Source organism: Heterocephalus glaber, unplaced genomic scaffold, assembly GCF_053883595.1.
Source record: "Heterocephalus glaber isolate CG9 unplaced genomic scaffold, H.glaber_assembly_v1.0 deba00000768, whole genome shotgun sequence".
NCBI lineage: Eukaryota > Metazoa > Chordata > Mammalia > Rodentia > Bathyergidae > Heterocephalus > Heterocephalus glaber.
This window is the reverse complement of record NW_028258162.1, coordinates 11,708,234-11,729,862: the sequence shown is the minus strand read 5'-3', so window position 1 is coordinate 11,729,862 and position 21,629 is coordinate 11,708,234. Positions and strand designations below refer to the sequence as shown.

At 40.7% G+C, this 21,629-nt stretch overlaps 1 protein-coding gene and 1 long non-coding RNA gene across 2 annotated transcripts in view; one reads left to right on the top strand and one right to left on the bottom strand.

The window, feature by feature from the left end:
- Positions 1-21,629, bottom strand: part of Myo3a (myosin IIIA) — a 420,268-nt gene that overhangs the window by 105,884 nt on the left and 292,755 nt on the right. The window contains exons 15-17 of the mRNA XM_087207257.1: positions 3,462-3,561; positions 1,390-1,506; positions 54-158 (exon numbers count right to left, since the gene is read on the bottom strand). Of these exons, the coding sequence (XP_087063383.1) occupies positions 54-158; positions 1,390-1,506; positions 3,462-3,561 (322 nt within the window). The remainder of the gene's footprint in view (positions 1-53; positions 159-1,389; positions 1,507-3,461; positions 3,562-21,629) is intronic.
- Positions 11,030-11,628, top strand: LOC147829095 (uncharacterized). The gene is made up of 3 exons (XR_015449687.1): positions 11,030-11,181; positions 11,290-11,410; positions 11,595-11,628. It is a non-coding gene; the product is annotated as an uncharacterized LOC147829095 (long non-coding RNA).

Genomic DNA, 21,629 nt, shown 5'->3' with positions numbered 1-21,629 from the left:
GCACAAAAGAAACTAAGACGGGAGTTTCTGAGAGCGTGAAGGACACGCCTTACCTGGTCTGAGTCATAAGTGACCATAGACTGATACCCTGAGTCCGCCACTGCAAAAATGTGAGGGGGATGGGCAGTTCTCTTGGCTCCAGTATACAGTCTGGAATGCTAAAGGTTGAAAAGAATATGTCTTGTAGGGCTTTTTAATTTTGTTTCTCTTTTTATTTAAAACATGGATTATTTACAGATACAATTCTAATTTTAAAAGCAAAATATAAATGAAAATGCTATTTTATGCCAACAAAATATCATGACATACACTACCCATGTGTGCATATATACATTCACAAATCACGAACAATTACGTAAAATAAAAACCTGACATAAAGCAGTCCAGGAATATGGCATGATGTGAAAGAATATAATATCATTGGAAGTATATTTAAAAGATTTTGCATGTCACTTCCAAAGCAGAAATTAAGGCTTCAAAATACTACTACTTAAAAAAATATGATTACTTGTTTAGATAAAAATATTTTATACATAAAACAATCAAGTATCATGCTGTGGATTACTCTTTGGATATACTGTCTAACATGCACCAATGCTCTGCTCCTCTTACTTCATTAACTTACATTGTCTCATGTGACTTGTACAAGATCATACAGTGCATGAAAGCCCAAATGTATAAAAAAGCCCAACTTCTGTAACCTATATCAAGGCTCATAAATTTATCATTATTCTATAAATTTTAGGGTGGTACTGGGAAATAGATATGCATTTTTCACAGTTAAAATAACTGTTGGGTACAATATTAATTAATTTTCTAGACTACATAAATAGCTAGAAAAGAATAGGTCCAATTAAAAATTAAAAAACAGTCTAGTTTAATTCTATATTTAAATGATTAGGGGTTGAATAATGATAATTATATATTCATATTCATAAAACACACATTGTGTGGCAGTAATAAGCCAATCAATATGTTACAAGAAACTTTTAAACTCACAAATTTTACAACTACGAAGTATGCATTTTATGTATATAATTATACATATATGTATATATTATAGTTCTATTTTTGAGTCTCAAAGACTTGGTTCAGAGGCAGACAGTGAGTGGACTTTTAAATACATCTGTTTGGTGATATGCTATGTGTTATCAAGTTGCTGCTAGCAACTAGACATAATTAACATTCTGACACATATTTTGGAGGAAGACCAAAAATCGCACCTAGATTGACTTCATCTGTTTTTTTATCTTTCTATTTTAATAATAATTATATAATTGCTTTTTTTCAAAGTGCTAGATAAAATTTTTATTGACATCCATTTATAGTAAGGATCTGAAAAGTATACTTATTTGTACAAAAGAAGAGAACACTAGCCACAGGACATACCTTTGTGGAATACAGACCCAGACTCTGAAAAGGGTTAAGAGCAATGAGTATATCTCCCACATAGATGTAGATCTGATCTTTGGAATAACATTTCTCAAGCTGCTCTGAGACTGTATGCTGCAGTAAAATAAAAATTTCTGTGTCTTTAAAAATCATTGTGGTGAATTACAATTTAATAGCAAAAAGGTAATAAATAATACAGAAATAAAACATCTTGAGTCTAGAAACAGAGATGTTAACAGTAAAAATGTAACATCAGATCTGCAAGTACCTGTTCTATTGACTGGTATTTTTCTCCGGTTTTGCGAACCAAATAGGAATGTCAGTATTAACTTCATTTTCCAAAGCAAATGTTATATGTTTGATATTACACATTGTATGTTATATGCAATCTGTTAAATTATATGTTATATTGAATTCAAGTAAATAAGCAAATGCAGTAGAAATGAAGAAAAAGAATTCTGAAAGGGGAAGAAAAGATACAGTGTGAACGACTGTATTTCAAATAGCTTTGTGGAATGTCCTAGTTCTCTCCTTAGACATTTGGCTATATGAGGCAGAGGGAAAAATTCATACAAGTAACTTTCACAGTTGATAAATGATAATCACATGAGTCAATTGTAATTCTGTCAGAAAGTATCATTCATAAAACATGACACACGACAGGAGCAAGAGATAGTACGGTGAAAAAGAAACAAAAATATAAAATGCACAATACACAGAGATAAGTCCAGTATTCAATATATCAAAATAATTGGTAACAACATGATTGCTGAAACCTTTATGATTCATAAGCCTGAGAATTCACATCATTGCAAAATTCGATAGATAAGGATTCAGGAAGGAGGCAGCAATCTACAGCTTTTAACGCTATTCGATCTTAAGATACTTGATGCTCCTGAGAGAGATTATTTTGATCAAGTACTGGAGTTGTTCATGTATCCTAAATTTCCCAAGTGACTATGTGTTAGCTTTCCATTATTAGAACCAACGCCCGAGATACTTCAAGGAATAAAGAGAAGTGGTTTCTCCTGGCTCACGGTTTCGGAGGTTTGAACTCGTCCCACAGCTCTGGGGTCCTGGGAGGCAGCACAGGACCACGGAGCAGGTGGAGGAACAAAGAGCAGCTCACTGTGGGCCAGGAGGGAGAGGAGAGGAAGAGGCCAGGGTCCCAGGTCCCCTTTAAGGACGGGGCCCTAACGGCCCGAGACCTCCCAGGGGCCACCGCTCCCCACCTCGAGCTGGTGACCAAGTCCTGAGCACCTGGGGCTGTGGCCACGTTCTTGACCCCAAAACAACCGCAGACTACTTCCGCTCAGCACGGGTCTCTAGGTTTGTTGTATTTCTCAGCAAAATGCTTAGGTATGTTAATAGAAGTATTACAATAATAAAAACGTGTTAACTAGGTAGAAGGCCCAGCCTTTACTGAAAAAAAAAGGCCCTTTATTTCTCTAACGCTCTGATTATCTGGAATAAAGTCTGGATGAGGGGAAAGCGTGCCGAGATTACAATTTAGTGGAATGGAGTTTTACCCGCACCAAAAAGATTTCTAAAACATTTCTAAAGTAACTGGAACAAAGAGTTTCAAGCAGAATTCAGTGCTCTAAAAATGTGAGCACGTCCTCGGTCATCAGTTTCTCTGGTCCCATGAGGGACCACTGGCCCTGATAACAGAAGGTTCTCGCAGTATTCTGCAGGACTCTGGGTGCTGCCACTGAGCAGGAGAGAGGGGGAGTGCCAGGCAGTGGTGTGAGAGGCAGACTGACTTTTAAACACAGTCAGTTATACGTTTGAGACTCCCAGAAGTAACTAAAGAGAAAAGAGAGCTGTAAGGCAACAACCCATGGTTAGGCGATTTCCCACCTTCGTCATTTGAGCATTAACAAAATGGCACTGGGATAGGAAGATCTGGAAATTCGAGTTTTATTTATTAAATCTGAACATAGAAGAGCTAATTGGAAAGTTGAGGGAAAAAATGAGGCAGCTGGTATTCAAAGAATCCCTTGTCTACATCATTTCTATATATTTAAAAACCCTAGAATGTTGAAGTTTAATTAAACCCCGTATCTTACCTCATCCAAAATGTCTAGGGTTGCTAGATCATCTACATCCTTTGGAATGGAAATTAAAGATCTGTTCAAGTTACCTCTCTTGGTATGAATACGTTCGTGCCTGTGGAGAAAAACCACTTCCGAAATCAGAGCTTATTACTGATCAGAGCAGAAGTAAGTTTAGACACATGTGAGATTGACTGAAAAACTCTGTAATGCTGTTTTCTAAATTCAATCACAGGCTACTAAAAATTTTCCTAATATATTTTGTCTTTGCAGTTTTCTTTCTCTTTTCCATTGGGAAAACACAACGTATGAAACTTCACAAACAACCAAAAGGGTCCATAATTTCTATCAAGAAATAACCTAAATTTGCCAAAAATTTAAAGCTTCCTGTAAATTTCTATGTATGATTTAATGTGTTACAAAGCAGTGAGACTGCAAGATTTGAATTCATTAGATTTCCGGTGTTGTCGGAGGCAATGTTAGGCCATTGGTGGTCTAAGTATGATAATTTAAAAATTTAACAGACATACAAAATAAATCATATCTTAAATTTTCCAAAGGTTAAATGTGTGTAAAACTGGATTTCAGATACTAGAACCTTTATTTCCAAAACAGAACATGTCAATGACCTTCAAAAATAGCATAAAGATCTTTATGTAATGTGAAGGCTAGAGAAATTGCTGAGATAAACACAACGGCGTGCTTAAACTTTTCCAGACATTTACTTGATTTTGAGAATTGTATTTCCAGTGTTTATTCTGCGACATATTTCCAAGCATCTGGATTTGTTCAGTGGTCTAAAGGAAGTGCACTAAATAGATCATGAGAAGTATTAAGAGCCATAACACTCCCTCGGCAACCTTCAGTGGTTTCTAATTGCTTAGAAAATTAAATCTATTAGAGACAGGGATGTAGCTCAGTGGTGGAGTGCTTGCCTCATATGTGGAAGGCCCTGGGCTCAATTCCCAGAGTGCAAAGAGGAAAAAGAATGGTAATGCGGTCTATGACCGTAATAAACGGCCCCTTCCCTAGCAAAGGCCAGCTGTTTGCTTCTATCCCCTCTCACGTGCTTCAGGATATCATTCTCGCTGGTCCTCTTATTCCTGCATCAGTTTTCACCCTGGCTGTTACATCACACACCTCACAAACAACAAACTGTCTTCCCCTGACTTCCATTTAAATTCCATTTAAATGTTCCACTTTCCTCCACTTACTGTTCCATTTCTCTGCTTTACAGGAGGGAAAAATCCTCAAAAACTTCACCTATACTTAAGTCTGTTTGAGCTTCTATCTCTGCACTCCATGGAACGATCTTTTATTGAAGACACCAGTGACCTTCACGTTGCTAAAGCTACAGGTCGATTCTAAGTCCTCATTTCACTCAGCCCACAGAGCATTTAGCCAGTGCCTCCTCAAACACATTTGTCCTGGCTCCCTGTACATTTCTCTTGGTTCTCTTCGGGCTTCATGGGCATCTCCATCTCAGTATATCTTTTTCTGCTTCTTCCTCATCTTTCTGTCACATTTTGGGGTCTCTCAAAGTTCGTTCTTGAGCTATTATCTTCTCTCTGCTCATTTCCTTTCTTCATAGCTTCGAACATCCCTCCAGCGCTGACGACTCTAGGTGCAGGCATCCAGCACAGGCAGACTTAGCATATCCCAACCACACGGCTGAACACCCGGCCCAGGCCAGCCCGTCCACCGCGATCCCAGCTCAGTCTGTGACGAGCGAACGCTTCGATCATTCAGAACAGACATCTCAGCGGGGTCCCTGGCTCTGCTCTTCTCACTCCTTTCATGCGATCGAGATACGGATCCCATCGGCTCAGGCATCGCACCATGTGGAGGCCGGGACCTTCTCGCCTCTGTCCCCCCATCAGGCCTCCCTCAGTCACCGCAGCAGCAGCTTCCTGGTAAGAGGGTGCCCTGCTCCGTACACCCCTCTTATCACCAGAGCCAGAGGGGCCCTTGGAGAATAAGTCACATCTTCTCACTCTGCTCAGAATTCCCGTCTCTCCACTATTGCTCAGCAATAGCCAAGCCTCGACGTGGCCTAGAAGGCCCCGTGTGCTTTGCGCCTCTGCCCTGCTCCGCTCACCCCCATCATCCCTCTAGCACCATCTCTTCCCATAACCCTCCAGCCGTCCCGTCCTTTCCATCCTCACTGGTTTCCTCCTTCTGTCTTACCTTTTGGCGTGCTTCTAACTCGTGGACTTGGACTTGCTATTGTGAAAGATACAGTTAAGAAAATAAAAAGCAAAGCCACAGTCTGGGAAAAAATATTTGCACATCACAGACCCAGTGAAAGACTTGAGAATAATGCTCGGAACAGTGTCTTACTCCTTCTTGTAATTCTTAGATTCCTCCACAGTCATTTATTAAAATGTATAATTGTGTGCTTAAGTATGTAGGAAATTTAGTAATGTTTGAATCCTTTACTAGAATTAACATTCCAAGATTTGAAAGACTTTGTCTTTTGGTCCCTCATTTTATCACGTGGCTAAGCAGAGTATTTAGAACGTAGTATGAGGCATGATCAAAAATTATGGTGAATATTTAAAATTTAAAAGTATCACCGTAAAAGACACCCTGCCATTAACCCCCCTCCCCCAAACTCTACCCCTCATTCCAAACACAATTGTGTCATCATTCTCCCCACTTCCGGCAGCAGCTCTGCAGTCCTCTTGCGTGAGTGTCTTTTAGTTGCACTGTCCTGGCTGCCTCGATGTCCTGAATGATTCAAAATCTTTACCTCTCACGGTCATTTTGATGTTAGGGAAGAGCCAGAAGTTGAACACTGCCGGATTTGATGAATGAGGTGGATGAGGATACACTGTAATGTTTAGGAGCCTGCTGTGCTGTTGGATGGTGCCCAGTAGCAGCATTCCCTGTATTTTAAAATGATGCCACAGGAAGACACTCATGAAAGAGGACTTCAGAAAGTGGCAACAATGATGGGATAAATGTGTTGGATGCAAAAGGGGGTATTTTGAGAGGGATTACTACATTCTTTACTATAATTTTTTAAAAAAGAATTGAAACGTGCACTGCATTTTTTGATCAACCCCTGTGGGTCCTGAGTAAGTGTTAATGCATGAGTGGGATATGGATCCTCCCCAGCTTTTGCTACAGGATTTGCCTTTGTTCTCCACATTTGATGAAATGAACAAGTATTATCAACATCCCCCTTTTTCAAAGAGACACCATATAATCATTTTGCATAATCATTTCGATGCATTCTTTTAAAGAAAATAGAGAAAAAAAATCAAATTATCTATCTAAATGAAGTGAAAGGCCTTGAACTTTTTATCTGTTCTTATGAGCACATCAGGCGGCTGATGATGGCTCTTGAAGAAAGACGGAAGCAGATGGTGAGGGATTGGGGCTATGGCTTGCCTGGCTGGTCCCCTCCCTTTCCTCTTCTGTGAACTCATCCTCCACAGGGCTTTGGTATTGGCCGTCAGAAATTGGAGCATATCTGATCAGTGATGACTAAAAGCCAGACAATTCTCCACTTTCTGCAGCACACCTTGACATGTCCTTGGCATGGAACTTGCTGCCTTCTCCATCCTGCTCAGCCCTCTGGCTTCCCTGCTGTCCTCCCTGCCCAGCTCCCTCAGGGGCTGTGGACTTCAAAGGCTCTGTGTTTGCTCGTTGTGTTTGCTCTACCCGGAATTATTTTCCTCCCATGCATGGCAAAATTCTACTTTTCCTCAAAGTGAGGCTCAAAGTCACCCTCTCTAGAGCCACTGCAGGAAGGCCAAGAGGGAATTCAACACTGGAGGGAGTTCCCCCATTCAACTGGGGCTCCGCACTGTTCCGTCAGACAGTGAGGGACTGCTGTGCACAGGCCGGGCGTCCTCGCCTTTCTGTGCCTGATCTCAGGGTGTAAAGGAAAACTGACGGTTTTCATTTTCATCCTAACTTGAGTATGGTATCGACACTTCCCTAAAGCAAACTGAATGCTTCAAGTTTGAGTAGAAAATATCTTTAAATAATCTTTCTTAACATAATATTTCTTAAAGCATACCTAATTTTTCACAGAACATCTAAATGTTTATACACATAATTTTACATAGCAGTGAACAGCTAATCAGTCATGATTCCTTATTGTTCTAGACATCTTTTATGTTTTCATTATCGAATGATTAAGAAAAGTGCATACATTGATTTGTCAGATTTAGCTGCATGCCAAGTATTAAAATTGCAAGGAAAGCACATTTTGATAGTTAAAAATCTAAATTTATAAAAGTAATAGCTATAAATTTCAGAAGGGCACTTTCTTTAAAACCTTTCCATATCAATATTATTTTGATAGAAATCTAAGTGTGCAGTTGAACACAAGCCACATTTATTGAGATCTGGCTACACTCAAGACATTGACTTACGTGCTGTAAGGATATTATATGTGGATTAGGATCTAATCCTCTTCCATGGGTTTCATTCTAGTAGGAGATATGCACACAACTACTGAATTTATAACATACAAGGCACATGACAAGTGCCAAAACTGACGTGGTAAGAAGTAGCAAGGAGGAGATAATTAATTTCATTCTGGTAAACCGGGTATGGTTCCCAGCAGATTTTGCATTTAATCCTGGCATTGAAGCAGGAGTAGGACTCCAGTAGCTGATGAAGAGTATTCATGTGTGGATGAAGAGTGGTGGATGATCAAATCGGAAAGAACAGCAGTTAAAAACAGACCATTGCCGGGTGTGTGCCCAGGGACAGGGACCACAGGGCAAGCCCAGAAGGTAGAGTGCCAGGTCCAAGGCTGAGGAGACTGGGTCAGAGGAGGGAACATTTATGCAGAAATAAGATGCCTTAAATGGGTTCAAATTCGAAATGTCCAAAAGAAAGAACGACCTTCTCTCACCAATTGGAAACTCCTCTCGTAGTTCCCGTCTCAGCGACAGACACCGCCACCCACGTAACTGTGCACACCAGACAGCTCTTTCTCTCTGCTCTCATACCCACTCCACCTCCAAATGATGTTGTTTCAGTATTCCTAATATTTCTTAAATCTCCACCTTCTCCATGTCCATTAAGGAGACCACAGGGCCACTGAGGTGGAAATAACCGAGGTTAGTAATAACGAGAGGGACAGGAAGAAAAATTTAGATGTCATGAATGCCTCAGAGGACAGAACTTAAAGGAGAAAGTGGACAAAGGTCATAGAAAAGCTGAATAGGATAAAAATTTGAAAGGCAGTTGAACAGGATAAAAAGTAAAGCCTCTTACTTTGGATTGGTAAGTTTACTTACTGATACCTGCGATATATGTAAGGAAGGGTTCCGTGTTCCAGAATTCCCCTTGAGAATCTGACAGCAAGAGGGTTACAGCTTGAGAAGAAAGGAGCAAATTGAGGAACAGATAACAGGAGGTATAAGAAAGCTGAAAATATGGATCTAGTGGAGAGGAGGATTCTGAAAATACATATCAAATTTCATAGGAAAGAGAATGAAGAGCCATCGTGGGAAGGTTAGTCATGGAAAAGAAAAGCAGCACTTCAGTCTTTCTAGCTTGGCTTAATTCACTTAGCAATATGCACTGGCGTTTCTGCCTCATCTTTTTATGACTTGATTGCTCGTATCTTTTTAGTACTGAATAATATTCTCTTGTCTGATGGAACATTGTTTACTCAGGCACTTAGCAGAAGCATAATTCCTTTTGTATGCTGTTCGGTTCATTTAGCTAATATTCTGATGAGGACTTTTGCTTATGTGTTCCTGTGAGGTACTGATTTGTAATTTTCTTTTCTTGTAATGCTTTTTTCTGGTTTTGGTGTTAGGGTAATGCTGGCCTCATGGGTTAAGTTACAAAGTATTCCTTCTGGTTCTGTCTTCTGGAAAAGTGTAGAAAATTCACTTCATTTCTTTCAAAAATGCCTGGTAGAATTCAGTAGTGAAATTATGTGCGACTGATGCTTTTTATTTTAGAAGATTATTAATTACTGTTTGAATCTCTTTAACAGATAGGGGCATATTCAAATTATTTCTTTCTCTGTGAGTTTTGGCAGAATGTGTCTTTCACAGAACTCATCCTTTCCATCTAGGCTACCACATTTGTGGGCATTAAATTCTTCACAATATTCTTTTAGTGTCCTTTAATATCCAGGGCATCTGTAGTGATGGCTCTTCTTTCATTTATGACACCAGTAATTTGTATCTTCTCTCTTTGTTTCTAAGCCTGGCTAGAGGGTTAACAATTTTATTGATCTTTTCAAATTGCTAGTTTTTGGTTTTGTTTATGTTCTTTTATTTCTTGTTTTTCAGCTTCATTGATTTCTACACTAATTTTCATTATTTTTTGCTGCACTCTTTGCACTTTATTGGCTTTCTTCTAGTTTCCCAAGGTGGAAACTTAAATTACTGATTTTAGATCTTTCAATATTTGCATCCAATACTATAAATTCCTGTCCTGAGTCTGGTTCTGATTGCTGTTTCTTCAGATTGTGTCATGGTGGGTTTTTATTGTTGTTGTTGTTGTTATTGTGTGTTCACACACTGGATAAAAATAACATCAATAAATTGGCTGTTACCAATGCAGTGGCATGGGGGTGGGAGAAGCATTCTATAGTCCCAGGGTCAGGTCTTAGCCTTTTTATGAGCCACGTCTCTGGACTGTGAACTTGATAAGTGCTTCTAAGTCTTCCCTTGCTTGAGTCCCATACCACTCCTTGAAGGACAGGATGGTTGGAGGAGGCAGACTTGGGCCAGTTCCCTTTCTCTGGTCCTTTAAATTCCAAAAAAAGCCCCAAAGTTTATATTTCGATTAAGTAGTTTCTATTGAGAACTAAGAAGAGCAGAATGACCGGTATAATAAGAAATGGTTCCCTTTGCCCTCCCCATGATGTAAATAAGAAGGGATTTTTCTCTGATATTCACTGTGAGAACCCTGTCGATCTCTCAGAGTGAGAAGGCGGTCTGTGAACAGGGTCCTCAGCTGCTTCTGACTCTTAGACTTATCCACACTGAGGCTCCAGTAATTCATCAATTACGGTTCAGGCTTTTCGAAACTGGAGAAGTTTCTGCCCCAGTAAGTCATGATGCTTTGTATTTGCCTCCTCGTCACATCAAACCGACAAGCAGCAGTTTGCCCTGTAACTCCCTTTTCTGATGTGGACTGTGGATTTCTGTTTGTCCAGCTATTTACTGCTTGTTGGGGTGCAGCGACAACTTCCAGGTTCCTTACATGCTGTACTGAAAACTGGATGAAGAGAATTCCTCAAGAATCCTATCATGAAAACGTGGGCAGTGGTAAGAGAAACCCAGGATAGAAACGCTCCCCTCCAGTAACCGTTGCTGCCTTAGGTCTGAGAATGTAGGTGGAAGTAGTGGTTCCTAGAAACCTAGAGAGCACTACAGCTCCAAGCCAGACTGCTGTACCAGAGCTGGCTTTCCAGAGCACGGGGCAGGGTGGAGCAGTGGGGATCTACATATCAGTTTCCTATTGCTGCTATAAGATATTTATCTCAAATCGAGTGGCTGAAAGCAACAAGCCTTTAGTTTCTTCCAGTTCTGGAGGCCAGGAGTCTAAAACCAGTTTCACTGGGCTGAAGTCAAGGTGTCATTGTCAGGGTTGGTGTCTCCCGGAGCATCCAGGAGAGGACCGTGTCCTGTTTTCCACCCCTGGGGGCTGCGTTCTTGGATTGAGGCCACTCACTCCATCTGCTGCCTCCAGCTTCAGGAGCCCCTCTCCTCCGCCGACCATCTCGCCCCTCACAGCGACTCTTGTAAGTACCCGGGGAGCCTGCTGGCCAGTCCTGGATTGGTTCCCACCTCAAGAGCGCTGACGTGATCACACATGCACAGTCCTTCCCTAAGGGTAATGACATTCACAGGCTCCAGGGATCAGAGCTCGCTGTCTCTGAGGATCAGTGCTGAGCCCGCCAAATCTGGAAGCCAATGCAAAGCAGGCAGCACACGCGGATGTGGGGGCACCTGGAGCATACGTAAGAGCAGGTAAAGAAATTCGCCTGGGACTGCAGATTTGATATGTGGGTGCAAAGGGGGATTTCCTAAAACAACACAATATTCTATTCTCCTCCTAATGCCTAAACAGAGTATTTTAAAGCATAAATGTTTATTTCTAATCTGTTCCGTTACTATCACTTTCATTTTTAAAGTGCCATTATTTCTTATCTAGATCACTGCCCGTGGCAAGACCAGTCTCTGAAACGTAAGTAAAAAATGCCACCTCTCTGGTCGTTACCACTCCCAGTCATGCCGGTGAGGTCCCCTGCCTAGAACCTTCCACGATTTCCGACACTCCTTCCTGGAGCCCAGCGGCTCCCTCCTAGCAGGGCCTCTGCCATCCAGCGTACCTCTGCCTCCACTCTTCTCTGTGCCTGGTGGGAGTCACAGGGCTCAAGAACAGCCTAGGTTGGGAAGTCTGAGCATTTTAACACCAGATTCCACATTTGCATCCCCAGTATCTCAATTGCCCTCACCTCGTTCTGTCTCCTTACCATGCATCACTAATATACCATTCCTCTAACTTACGTGTCACCTGAGTCTCCACATCATGCATAAGCCCTACTAGAACATACTTGTTTGTTGTTTGTTTGAATTTGCTGACTGATATACCTTATCCTCCTACACCAAGTTTTTACAATTGGTGAGTGCTTACAATATATTTCTTGGGTAAAGGAGTGAATATTTTCCTAGCACTAAATGTTCTACTATAGGACCAAGAAAATTTATTTTCATTTTTATGCTGGTTATTAACAATTAGGATACTCAAAGAAAAAAATTTATAGATACATTTTGAGATTTTTTTTTTACACTTTCCTTTTGTCTTCCTCTTAAAGAACTGGTTGACATCCTTGTTGCTTTATTAAATGTTTATTATCTATGAGATTGGGAGAGCGCAGTCAGAATCCTTCTGTAAGATTTTTGCTCTCCAGTGGAAAGTACAGCTTGTTAACCAGGTTATATTTTCCATTTACTCTGTAATACTGGAGAGACATGGCTGCAGGCTGTGAATGTTTTCTTTCTGTGTTGTCAAAGGTCACAAATACCCGGAGGGGTGGTTATTATAGCTCTACTTGTACTTCAGTTCTACACACTGAAAACAGAAACAACTACTGCAGCTTGATGTTAGATTTCATCCTTACTATTTAGTTGTACTGTTGTAACGGAACAGCTGTATTTGCTTCAACTTTGGTTAAAAATACTCTTGTAAATGTCAAGTTCTATCACTTAAAGTGATTCAAGAACCACTGGGAGTAGGGAACAATCTTTCTTCAGCACAAATCTCATCAGTGTTTTTGTGTTAGTTTCCTTATCCATCTCTACATTTCAGTAACAAAGATATCTTGTAGAAGCAATGCGAGTACTGGCTCTTGCTGGTGTGGCCTGGAATAGTAGTTTTATTTACCCAACATTTTTGGCCAAATGTGTCCTTCCAGAGAGATGGTGGCACAAAGTACAGCCCGGCCCTGCCAGCCAGGTCACCAGATCAATTCTGGCAGCAACTGCAGTGACAGATGTTGTAGGCCCCCAACCCCCATTGAAGTTGAATTACCCTTTTTCCTCACCAAGCCCTTCCTCTGTCGCACATGCTTCTTTACAGATGTGCTTTAATTACTCAGATAAATATAAATTCATAAAACTTGCAGCAACATTAGAAAGAAGCGTGCAGTTGGGAAAATGATCTGTACTAGAACCTGCAGCTAATGATCATACGCAGACTTCGTGGAGTGATTAGAGGCAGGTGGAAAGAATTTCATCTTTGTGTCGACTTACTCATGTGCCATGGACCACCGGCCACTTCCTTCCACCAGCACTCAGCCACACTCTAGCATCTGCCACCTTGAAACCTCTTCCCTTCCACCCTCCGTCCTTCACAGCCATTGCTCTGTTCCTCTCCCTCCAGCACGGCCCTGCTGAGAGAGGAGCTCATATTCCCGCCTCTTCTTCTCGTGTCTGCCATCTTTCCCGGCCCACCCCAATGAGTTCAGATCATTACAGAATTCTGTGTGGCCAGATCCAAGGTTGCTCTATTTTTCTTGAACCTGCAACACTCTCTGGCAAGGTGACGGTAGTTCACACGGCTTGGAATAGCCCACGCGACCTGTGCTACCTCCCTCTAGGGCCACAGTCCCTTAGTCTCCAGTTCTGGTCCCTCTGCTACTTCCTAAAAGTTGGTGTTCTTCAGACTCTGTCCTAGGCCTTCATTTCTCTTTCTCAGCAGTAGCTTCATCCAATGCAGTGACATTGACCACCTTCATAAGCAAATTACTGGTAACTCTCCAACAGGGATTTCTTCCTTGAAGTCCAGACTAGTATACCAAACTGAGCACTTGTCAACTCCACTTTGCCATCTGCCTGCCTGTCATCTGTCTGTCTGTCTATCTATCTATCTGTCATCTATCTATCACTGAGGATTGAACCAGGCTTTCACACTGAGCTACAACCCCAGGCTTTTTAATTTTTTAAAAATTTGAAATAGGGTCTAAGTTGGTAATTTGCCCAGGCTAGGATTAAACTTGCAATCCTCCTGCCTCAGCCTCCCGGAGAGGTGTGATTACAGGAATGCACTACCATGCCCAGCAGGACTTTGATATTTAATTGACATGTTAAATTTAACATGCCCCAATCAGAATACATGATCACCTTCCATCCTATCTGAGTAAATACAAGGGGATACACTACCATCTATGGTCAGGGAAATCACCCACACTACACATATCTGAAGGCTCTGAATCTATGCATTCAATCCACCATAGATCAAAATTATTCAGAAGATAGGGCTGGGATTTAGCTTAGTGGTTCTGGCGCCTGCCATGCAAACACAAGGTCCAGAGTTTGAGCCCAGGTACCAAAAAAAAAAAACTAAAACAAAATTATTCAGAAGAAAAATTGTGTCTGTATTGAACATATACAGTCTTTTTCTTGTCAATATTCCCTAAACAATAACTACTTACGTAGTACTCATAATTACAAGGTATCATAAGTGATCAAGATGTGACTTAAAATGTATAGCAGGATATGTGTATGGTATATGAAAATATAATGCAATGTTTTATAAAAGGCTTGAGCTGTTGTGGATTTTGGTATCTCAGTGAGCATCTACAACCAATTCCCTGTGGATGCCACAAAAGGACTGTATATATACATGTATCGGGTATGTGATTTTTTTAAAAAGAGAAACTAGCTGCATAGAAAAATCTTCTTAAGGATCAACCATGAAAAAATAGTATTCAATCCCAGTTTATTTTCCCAAGACAAGAATTTTCATGGCTAGGTATTTACTTATTTCCTCCCTTTTTTCTTTCTAATAAAACATTAAGAATTTTGATTTCAGATATTTTTAACTTAAAAAACAACTCTATTTATATAAATGTATAATCACTTAACTTCAAAGTGAATCAGAATCTTTCAAAACCCCAAATTCTGCTAAACACAGCACAATATTTTTGCAGAGATTAGAAAAATAAATAGGCAAGCAAACAAGATTAGAACAGCTGAACAGACAGAGATAAAGTCTTATGTGCCTGGCAGTCAGGAATAAGGGACATACCATTTTGAATTCTATTCAAAGCCTAAAACATTCTGCTCAAACCCTTGACTGCAATCCTGAAGAAATATTTCATTCCCCTTCCCTGTCAAAAAATGGTTAAAAGCTTAATCTAGACTACTTTAAAGCATACATTTTTCTAGCAAGTTTCTATCTCTCTCTATTTTTTACTAATGCATTTTACTAATGCATAATGGGAAAATTAAATGTAAAAATGTTGTAACACACAGAGAAAACAGTTGCTCTGCACTTCTTCAACCCATGCATCTTATTTCACTGTCAAAAACAAAAAGAAAAGAGAAGAGAAGAAAGGTATCATCTGCACTAGCGATCTGCCTCCTGTGGAGTACTGCAGAATTCGATAGTAAAGGTAATCATATGCAAATTTGTCTTTCTTGTAGCAACAATAGTAAATATGAATTCAGTCAAATCCTAGGCCACTCTTATTTTGGAAACAAAGGCAATACTGAAATATTTCTTGTAGCCTTTATAATGAAGGTTAATGTTTTTGATAATACCCTACGTTGTATGTGTTTCCTTTTGAAATAATCTTTTAAATAGGCTAGCAACTTTAAGACAAAAAATATACATCTGGAATTTTTCAGAAAATCATTTTACTTTATTTGTAAAATATGGCTTTTTTCCCTTCCTATTGAAATACAAATTAGATTCATGGTATTTCATACCATAAAATAAAATACAATAGTTTTCAATGACCTCTTTAAATAAAATAATTAAAAATTCCAAGAAAATAAATATTTAAAAAAATATAAAGAATTGAGTAAATTCAATGTAGCTAAAAAATGGATAATGTTATCAGTAAGACAGTTAAAGATTTCTAGACTCTATTAGGAAACATTGAAGTTACAGAAATTGTGGAATCTGCTATTAGCTTTCAGAATCTGTAATGTGGGCCCAGTAACTGATAAAATTTACATTTCCCTATTTATAGTTAGCATGTACTAATACGAAGTACCAAAGAAAAACAGTCTTCCATTGAACAATGCTGAAGATACCAAAAAACTAATAAATACGTAGCATGGTCTTTAGAGAAACATAATAGGATGATACAGATTACATGAATACAATCTTCTGTGAAAGTATTCAGGAAGACAGAATTTTGCAGTTGGAATTAGGACCCAAATCACAAACAATGCATGATGGGGAGCTTTTTATTTCACTGGGTTCTCTATCTGTGCTAAGGGATGTTTACACAGCTCGCATCACATGTAGGGTCTATTTGGGCTATAATCAGGTGTCTCCACCCTTTTCCCAGGGTCCTCATCCACATGTTCCCCTTGGACAACCCCAGCAGTCTCCATTAATGTTCTAGTCATGTGCTGGGGGTGCAGGCATTCGCAGGGAATGTGTTATGATGGCGCCTCCTGGGGTTGTCCAGGATGGGCCAGCCCATACTACTTGTGGGTAAAAAGGCAGCATGACACCAGAAATCAGACTTGCTGGCTTGGTCATCCCAGGCTGATGTAGGATCTCTTTCACTTTAGAAGTCTGCACATGTGTGTCTCGTAAGGGCTCACAGAGAATCCTGCACCAGTGGACCCCACTGTCAGGCTCTCACTTAGCTGGGTGTTGGTCTCCTTCCCACTTTGCCAGGCAGATGGTGACTCTGGAGGTCTCCTGGTCTCCTGCTTCCTGGTGTGCATGGATTCCTGCAGGCCAGGCTCAGCACTGCTCAGCCGCAAAGCAGTAGCTCCAGTTGCTTCGCCAGGTGCTGCACCCTGTGCTGTGGACCCTCTGGGTGCCAGCTGGATCCATGTATGGGAGTCATGTGGGAAGTCCACTGAGCATCTTTCCCTTGTGTATGCGCTGACTGAGACAGAGCAGACACTGTTGCTAGCTCCCCTTTTGCAGGCTCAGTGAAGCAGCTTACTCAGTTTTCACGTGTAACCGCCCTTTATTAGACTAACACAGCTATGCACCCTACTCGTTGGGCTGATTTGTAGGGCTTCAATTAACAGCTGACAAATACTTGTGTTCAAAGTTCTGACTCCCTCCAATGACTATAGCTCTGTTACTGGGTCAAATAACTTACCCCTAGTATCACTTACCTCCCACGACCATATGATCCTTGGCAAAAAGGCCCCTGTTGGAGCCCCCATTGCCCCCAGCCATGCCTGGGTCCCCAGTACACACGGCTTCAGCTCTGTACCCAGGAGGCCCTGAAGGCCCCACACCTATGTGGACAGACTCATCCCACTGGCTTATCAAAAGTGTCTGAATTCCTCTTGAACTCCAGCTGGGAGACAAGTCAGATTGATGCTGTGAATATTGGTGATGTTAAGGAGTCGTATCTTGTGTTGTTGCTGTTGTTGTCCTGGTTATTTGTTGCTGTGTAGTAAATTATCCCAGAACTTTGCTGCTTAACATAAGCATCATTTTGTGACAGCTCACCATTCCATGGGTGCTGAGTTCAGGTTGGATGCACAGGCGGGAGATCCTCCTGCTGCAGTGGTGTAAACTAAGGTAACTCCAATATTTGGATGGTAGCAACTTGGTCCGGAGGGATGAGCAGAGAGCCAGGCAGACAGCTAGCACTGGGTGGGCAGCTCGGGCTCTTCTCAGAGAGGCTTCTGACTAGAGAGACTCCTGTGTTCTCTCAGTGTGGTGGTCAGAATGCTCCGAGGGACACTGGGTGGACACACGGTTTTAAGGGGTGGCCCAGTTGTAGCATCCTAGCCATACTTGGGCAATGTTCTATTCGCTGAGAAAGTCACAGAAAAGGTCTAGGACAAGCAACACAGACTCTAACTCTGTAATCTCATGTGTGAATTTGACAAAAAGTGTCAGAAAGTTACGACCATCTGTAATCTACTGCATCCTGCCTTATTTTATATAGAAGCTGAGTAAGAGTTACTGCTGGTTAAAGATCACTGAGTAATTATTTCTCCCCCTTAAAACTAAACAACAGAGCAAGTGGACATCAAAGCCTCTTTCTTTGATGAAAAAGCAGAAGTGGCCATAGTCCAAAGCCACTCCTGTCAATACACCATTTACATCCAGTTCTTAAATAATTATATACCAAAAATCCCAAGTATTAGATGGTCATTTTAATCTTAGTTGTCTCTATGGTCTATACTGTACATATATAGTATGAAAAATTGAAAGAAATTGACAAGGCAAGATTCTTTGACCAGTGGCTATACTGCTAAGGAATGCAAGCTCCAATTGCAGTATAACGAAGACATAGGTTAAAATTTAAGGTTAAATTTCCCACATACAAAGTGGCCAGAAGAAGTCAAATGAAAATCAAAGCCTAAACTCTCCATCATGAGTTTTGTGATTGCTGATTTTATTTGTGAGGAATACAGAAACTGGAAAAAGTGCTGCTTTGAAAATCAGATTTAAGTTATGGCCATGACCTGGTCCATAATTGGTCACTGTTTCAGAAGGCAGGATTCGATTTCTTTAGGCTCTAGACTCCTGAACTCTAAAATAAGGAACCACATTATTTCCAGCCATGACAACTGCCCATAACCACTGCCCATAACCACATGCTCATTCTCTGCAGGAGAAAGACAGCAGTGTGGTGAGGATAGGCTTTCGACTTGGTACTAGGATAAGTGGGTTCCCTTAGCCCACACCCTGGTCTGAATTTTCTGTAGTTTGCAAGTCAACATAGATGGTCCACTGGATCAATGCAGCTGTTCTTCACTATTTTACTTTATTATTTTAGTACTGGAGATCAAACTCAGGGCATCACACATACTAGGCAACTGCTGCACCAGTGAGCTGTTATCTCCAGTCTTTTTATATTCTGAGGCAGGGTGTTGGTAAGTTGCCCAGGCTGGCATTGAACTTGTGATCCTCCTGTCTCAGCCTCCTGAGTAGCTGGTATTATAGGAGTGTGCCACCACTCTGTTTTGATTTGAAAGCATTAATCAACTTACCTCTTATATGGTTTGCGCAGTTTTTTTTTTGGAATTAGCAATTTTCCCTTCCTGTTTGAATTCCTTTACACTGTGATTTAGGAGCATAGGTACTTGTAATGGCTTCCTCCTGGGAGTATTTATTCAATCACCTAATTCTTATACACTTCCTGGAGACCACGTTTAAAAGCTATTTAGTTCTTACTCTGGGAACTTTTACGGAAGTAGTGATTAGAGGCACAAGGGTGTATTTCAAGAGGGACAGATAAGTTATAACTTATTTTTTAAAGCTTTCTGCTGCTTCCTATGTGAGCCTCTTTGAGACCTTTCCTCCTAGAACTTACAGGGACAATTCATTTAGCCCTTATTTTAGCCAAGATAAGACTGGAATCCTCTAAAATAAAATATGACTTAGAATATAAGCATATGTGCACGTGTACACACACACACCCTCACACAAAACAATTCTTTAAAACCCACGCAAACATAGGAATAAAAACAAACCAATAGATCTGTCATCCCAAAACTTAGGAACACCAGCCACTAACTGGACAATCCCAGCTTACTAGCTACACATCATGTCTGAAGTAAATTCATCATCCTTTCAATACTCAAGATTCAACATTAGCTCTTCTTAATATGAAAATAATCTTTATGTGAACCGTTGCTCCTCTTTTTTTCTTAATTGCTTACTAGATTTGGTCACTGCAAGCAGCCCTGTCGTTTAGTGATGAAGCTACCATCACACATTTTCTGGGCTCACGATTGCCTCCTATCTGAATGAAAGTAAATCTGGGTTACCTTGTCTCCAAAGCTGTTTGTTTCTAATCCAAGATACCCAGAGTTCTTAAGTCATTTTCAGAGCCATTAGAGTTGATTCACACTGAGCTGAGTATGTACAGGGTGGAACTGCTACCTGGGCCAAGCAGGTGTTAGGATTCAAGTGGGCACCGTGATGGTTTGTAAGGAGAGAGAGCAAGACAGCAAGTCCAGCCAAAGACATTTAGAGACAGGTGATAATGAAGCACAGTGGGAACCGACTCCCTGACCTTCAAACACTGCAATAGTCTAAGGTCAGAGAAAACAATGAGAAGAAGATTATATTGGGATCAAACAAAATGCGCCAAAATTATTGCTGTAGTCTGTCCTGGTATATCCATTATTTACTTCTTCAACCAGCAAAAGACGCGTGCCTGCCAGGACACAGGTACCTCTGCTCCGTGGAACCCACTGTTGCTGTGACGAATGCAGGCCACGCCCCTCTGTCAGTGCTCTTCCAGCCTGGTCGCCACACAGCTCTCCAGTCCCATTTCTCAGCTTTCTCCTTACATCTTTGACTAAATAATTGTTTTCTGTGAGCATATCTCCTTGCTTTCATCATTTTCCCAGGGTGATCTTTTCACCAACAGTGTTCATCTCCTAATTACTGTTTCACATGACTAGGTCTAGTTTATCCTTGCAGTGCTGATCCAAAGCTCTTTTGTTCCTGCTAGCAGAAATGGTCTTCTTGTGAGCTCTCTGGAGACATTTTTCAGTCCCCTTTTATGGGACTGAAACTCCCTACTTTGTACAATGGTGCATATTTTGTGCTTGTCTTATTCTTCTTATTGAAAAGTGAAGGACCCTTGTTAGCAAGACAGACTCCATATTGCTGCTTGACCCACCTGCCTGCCCTTTAGATGAACTCAGAAGGAAGCTTAGAAACCTCCTCCCCTTAGAAAGTCTCTTAGAAACAACAATTAATCAACTATTGTTTTACAAATGTTCTCTGTACCTTTTGCTTGGTTTACTGGTCTGTCCCATAGGGGGGCCTAGAAACTGTTGGCCTCAAAGGTGTATAAAACATGTTTGTCAACCCCCAGTCGAGGCTCAAGTCCGATGTTCGGCTTGGGTCCTGGCCAGTAATAAACTCCTGTGTGGATTTAATATTGGTCTCTGGTTGGTTCTCTCTCACTGGGTGCAACAAAAAGTAAGTTTCTGAGCACAGATTCTGTAAGGGCTTCAGCTGTCAGAAGCCTGTGTAGAAACTTCATCCAGAGCTTTACACAATGACCTCAACAAATACTGAGGCAGCATGGATGTCATCTCAACCCATGATTTCATGGTAGCAAAGATTAAATTACAATTGGTATTGGACTGAAAGAGGACCTCAGAAATGCAATCTTGCTTTGAACTAAGAATGGAAAGTAGAAGAGAGGAATGTGTCAAGATAATATGTAGATTTCTGGTTGGCAAAATGGGGAGACTGGTAGTGTCATTAAAAAATAAAGAACTAATTTAAGGTAGAATAATATAAATTCAATGGTGGAAATGCTGTGAAGTATTTCTTTGAAATATTCACATGGAGATAGGAATTGAAAAGATGGGATAGCATTTTAAAAGTCTCACATGGTAAGGAAAAGGGGTAAATATCCCAAAGGGTGATAATTATCACTTTGACAAAGTCCAACCTATAGGAAAAAAATTATCTTGCCTAGAAAATAGAAAGTAAAATGGAGTCATGCATTGCATCCCACTGAAAGAACCCTTTTATTGCTTCCTATTGATTTTTCTACTCTCTCCTTTCATTGCTCTGTTTTATAAAATCACAATCCTATTTGACTGAATTTATATTGTATAAAACCCCACATCTACAAAAGAACTGACAAGCTTGAACCAAGCTCTTTTAACATGGAGTGGCTAAACAACTTTTAAGTTTGTGTTTCTTTTATTAATCCTTAGAGATATGTCTCATGGTTACCTATGAGACATATCCAGTTACCAGGCTGGAATT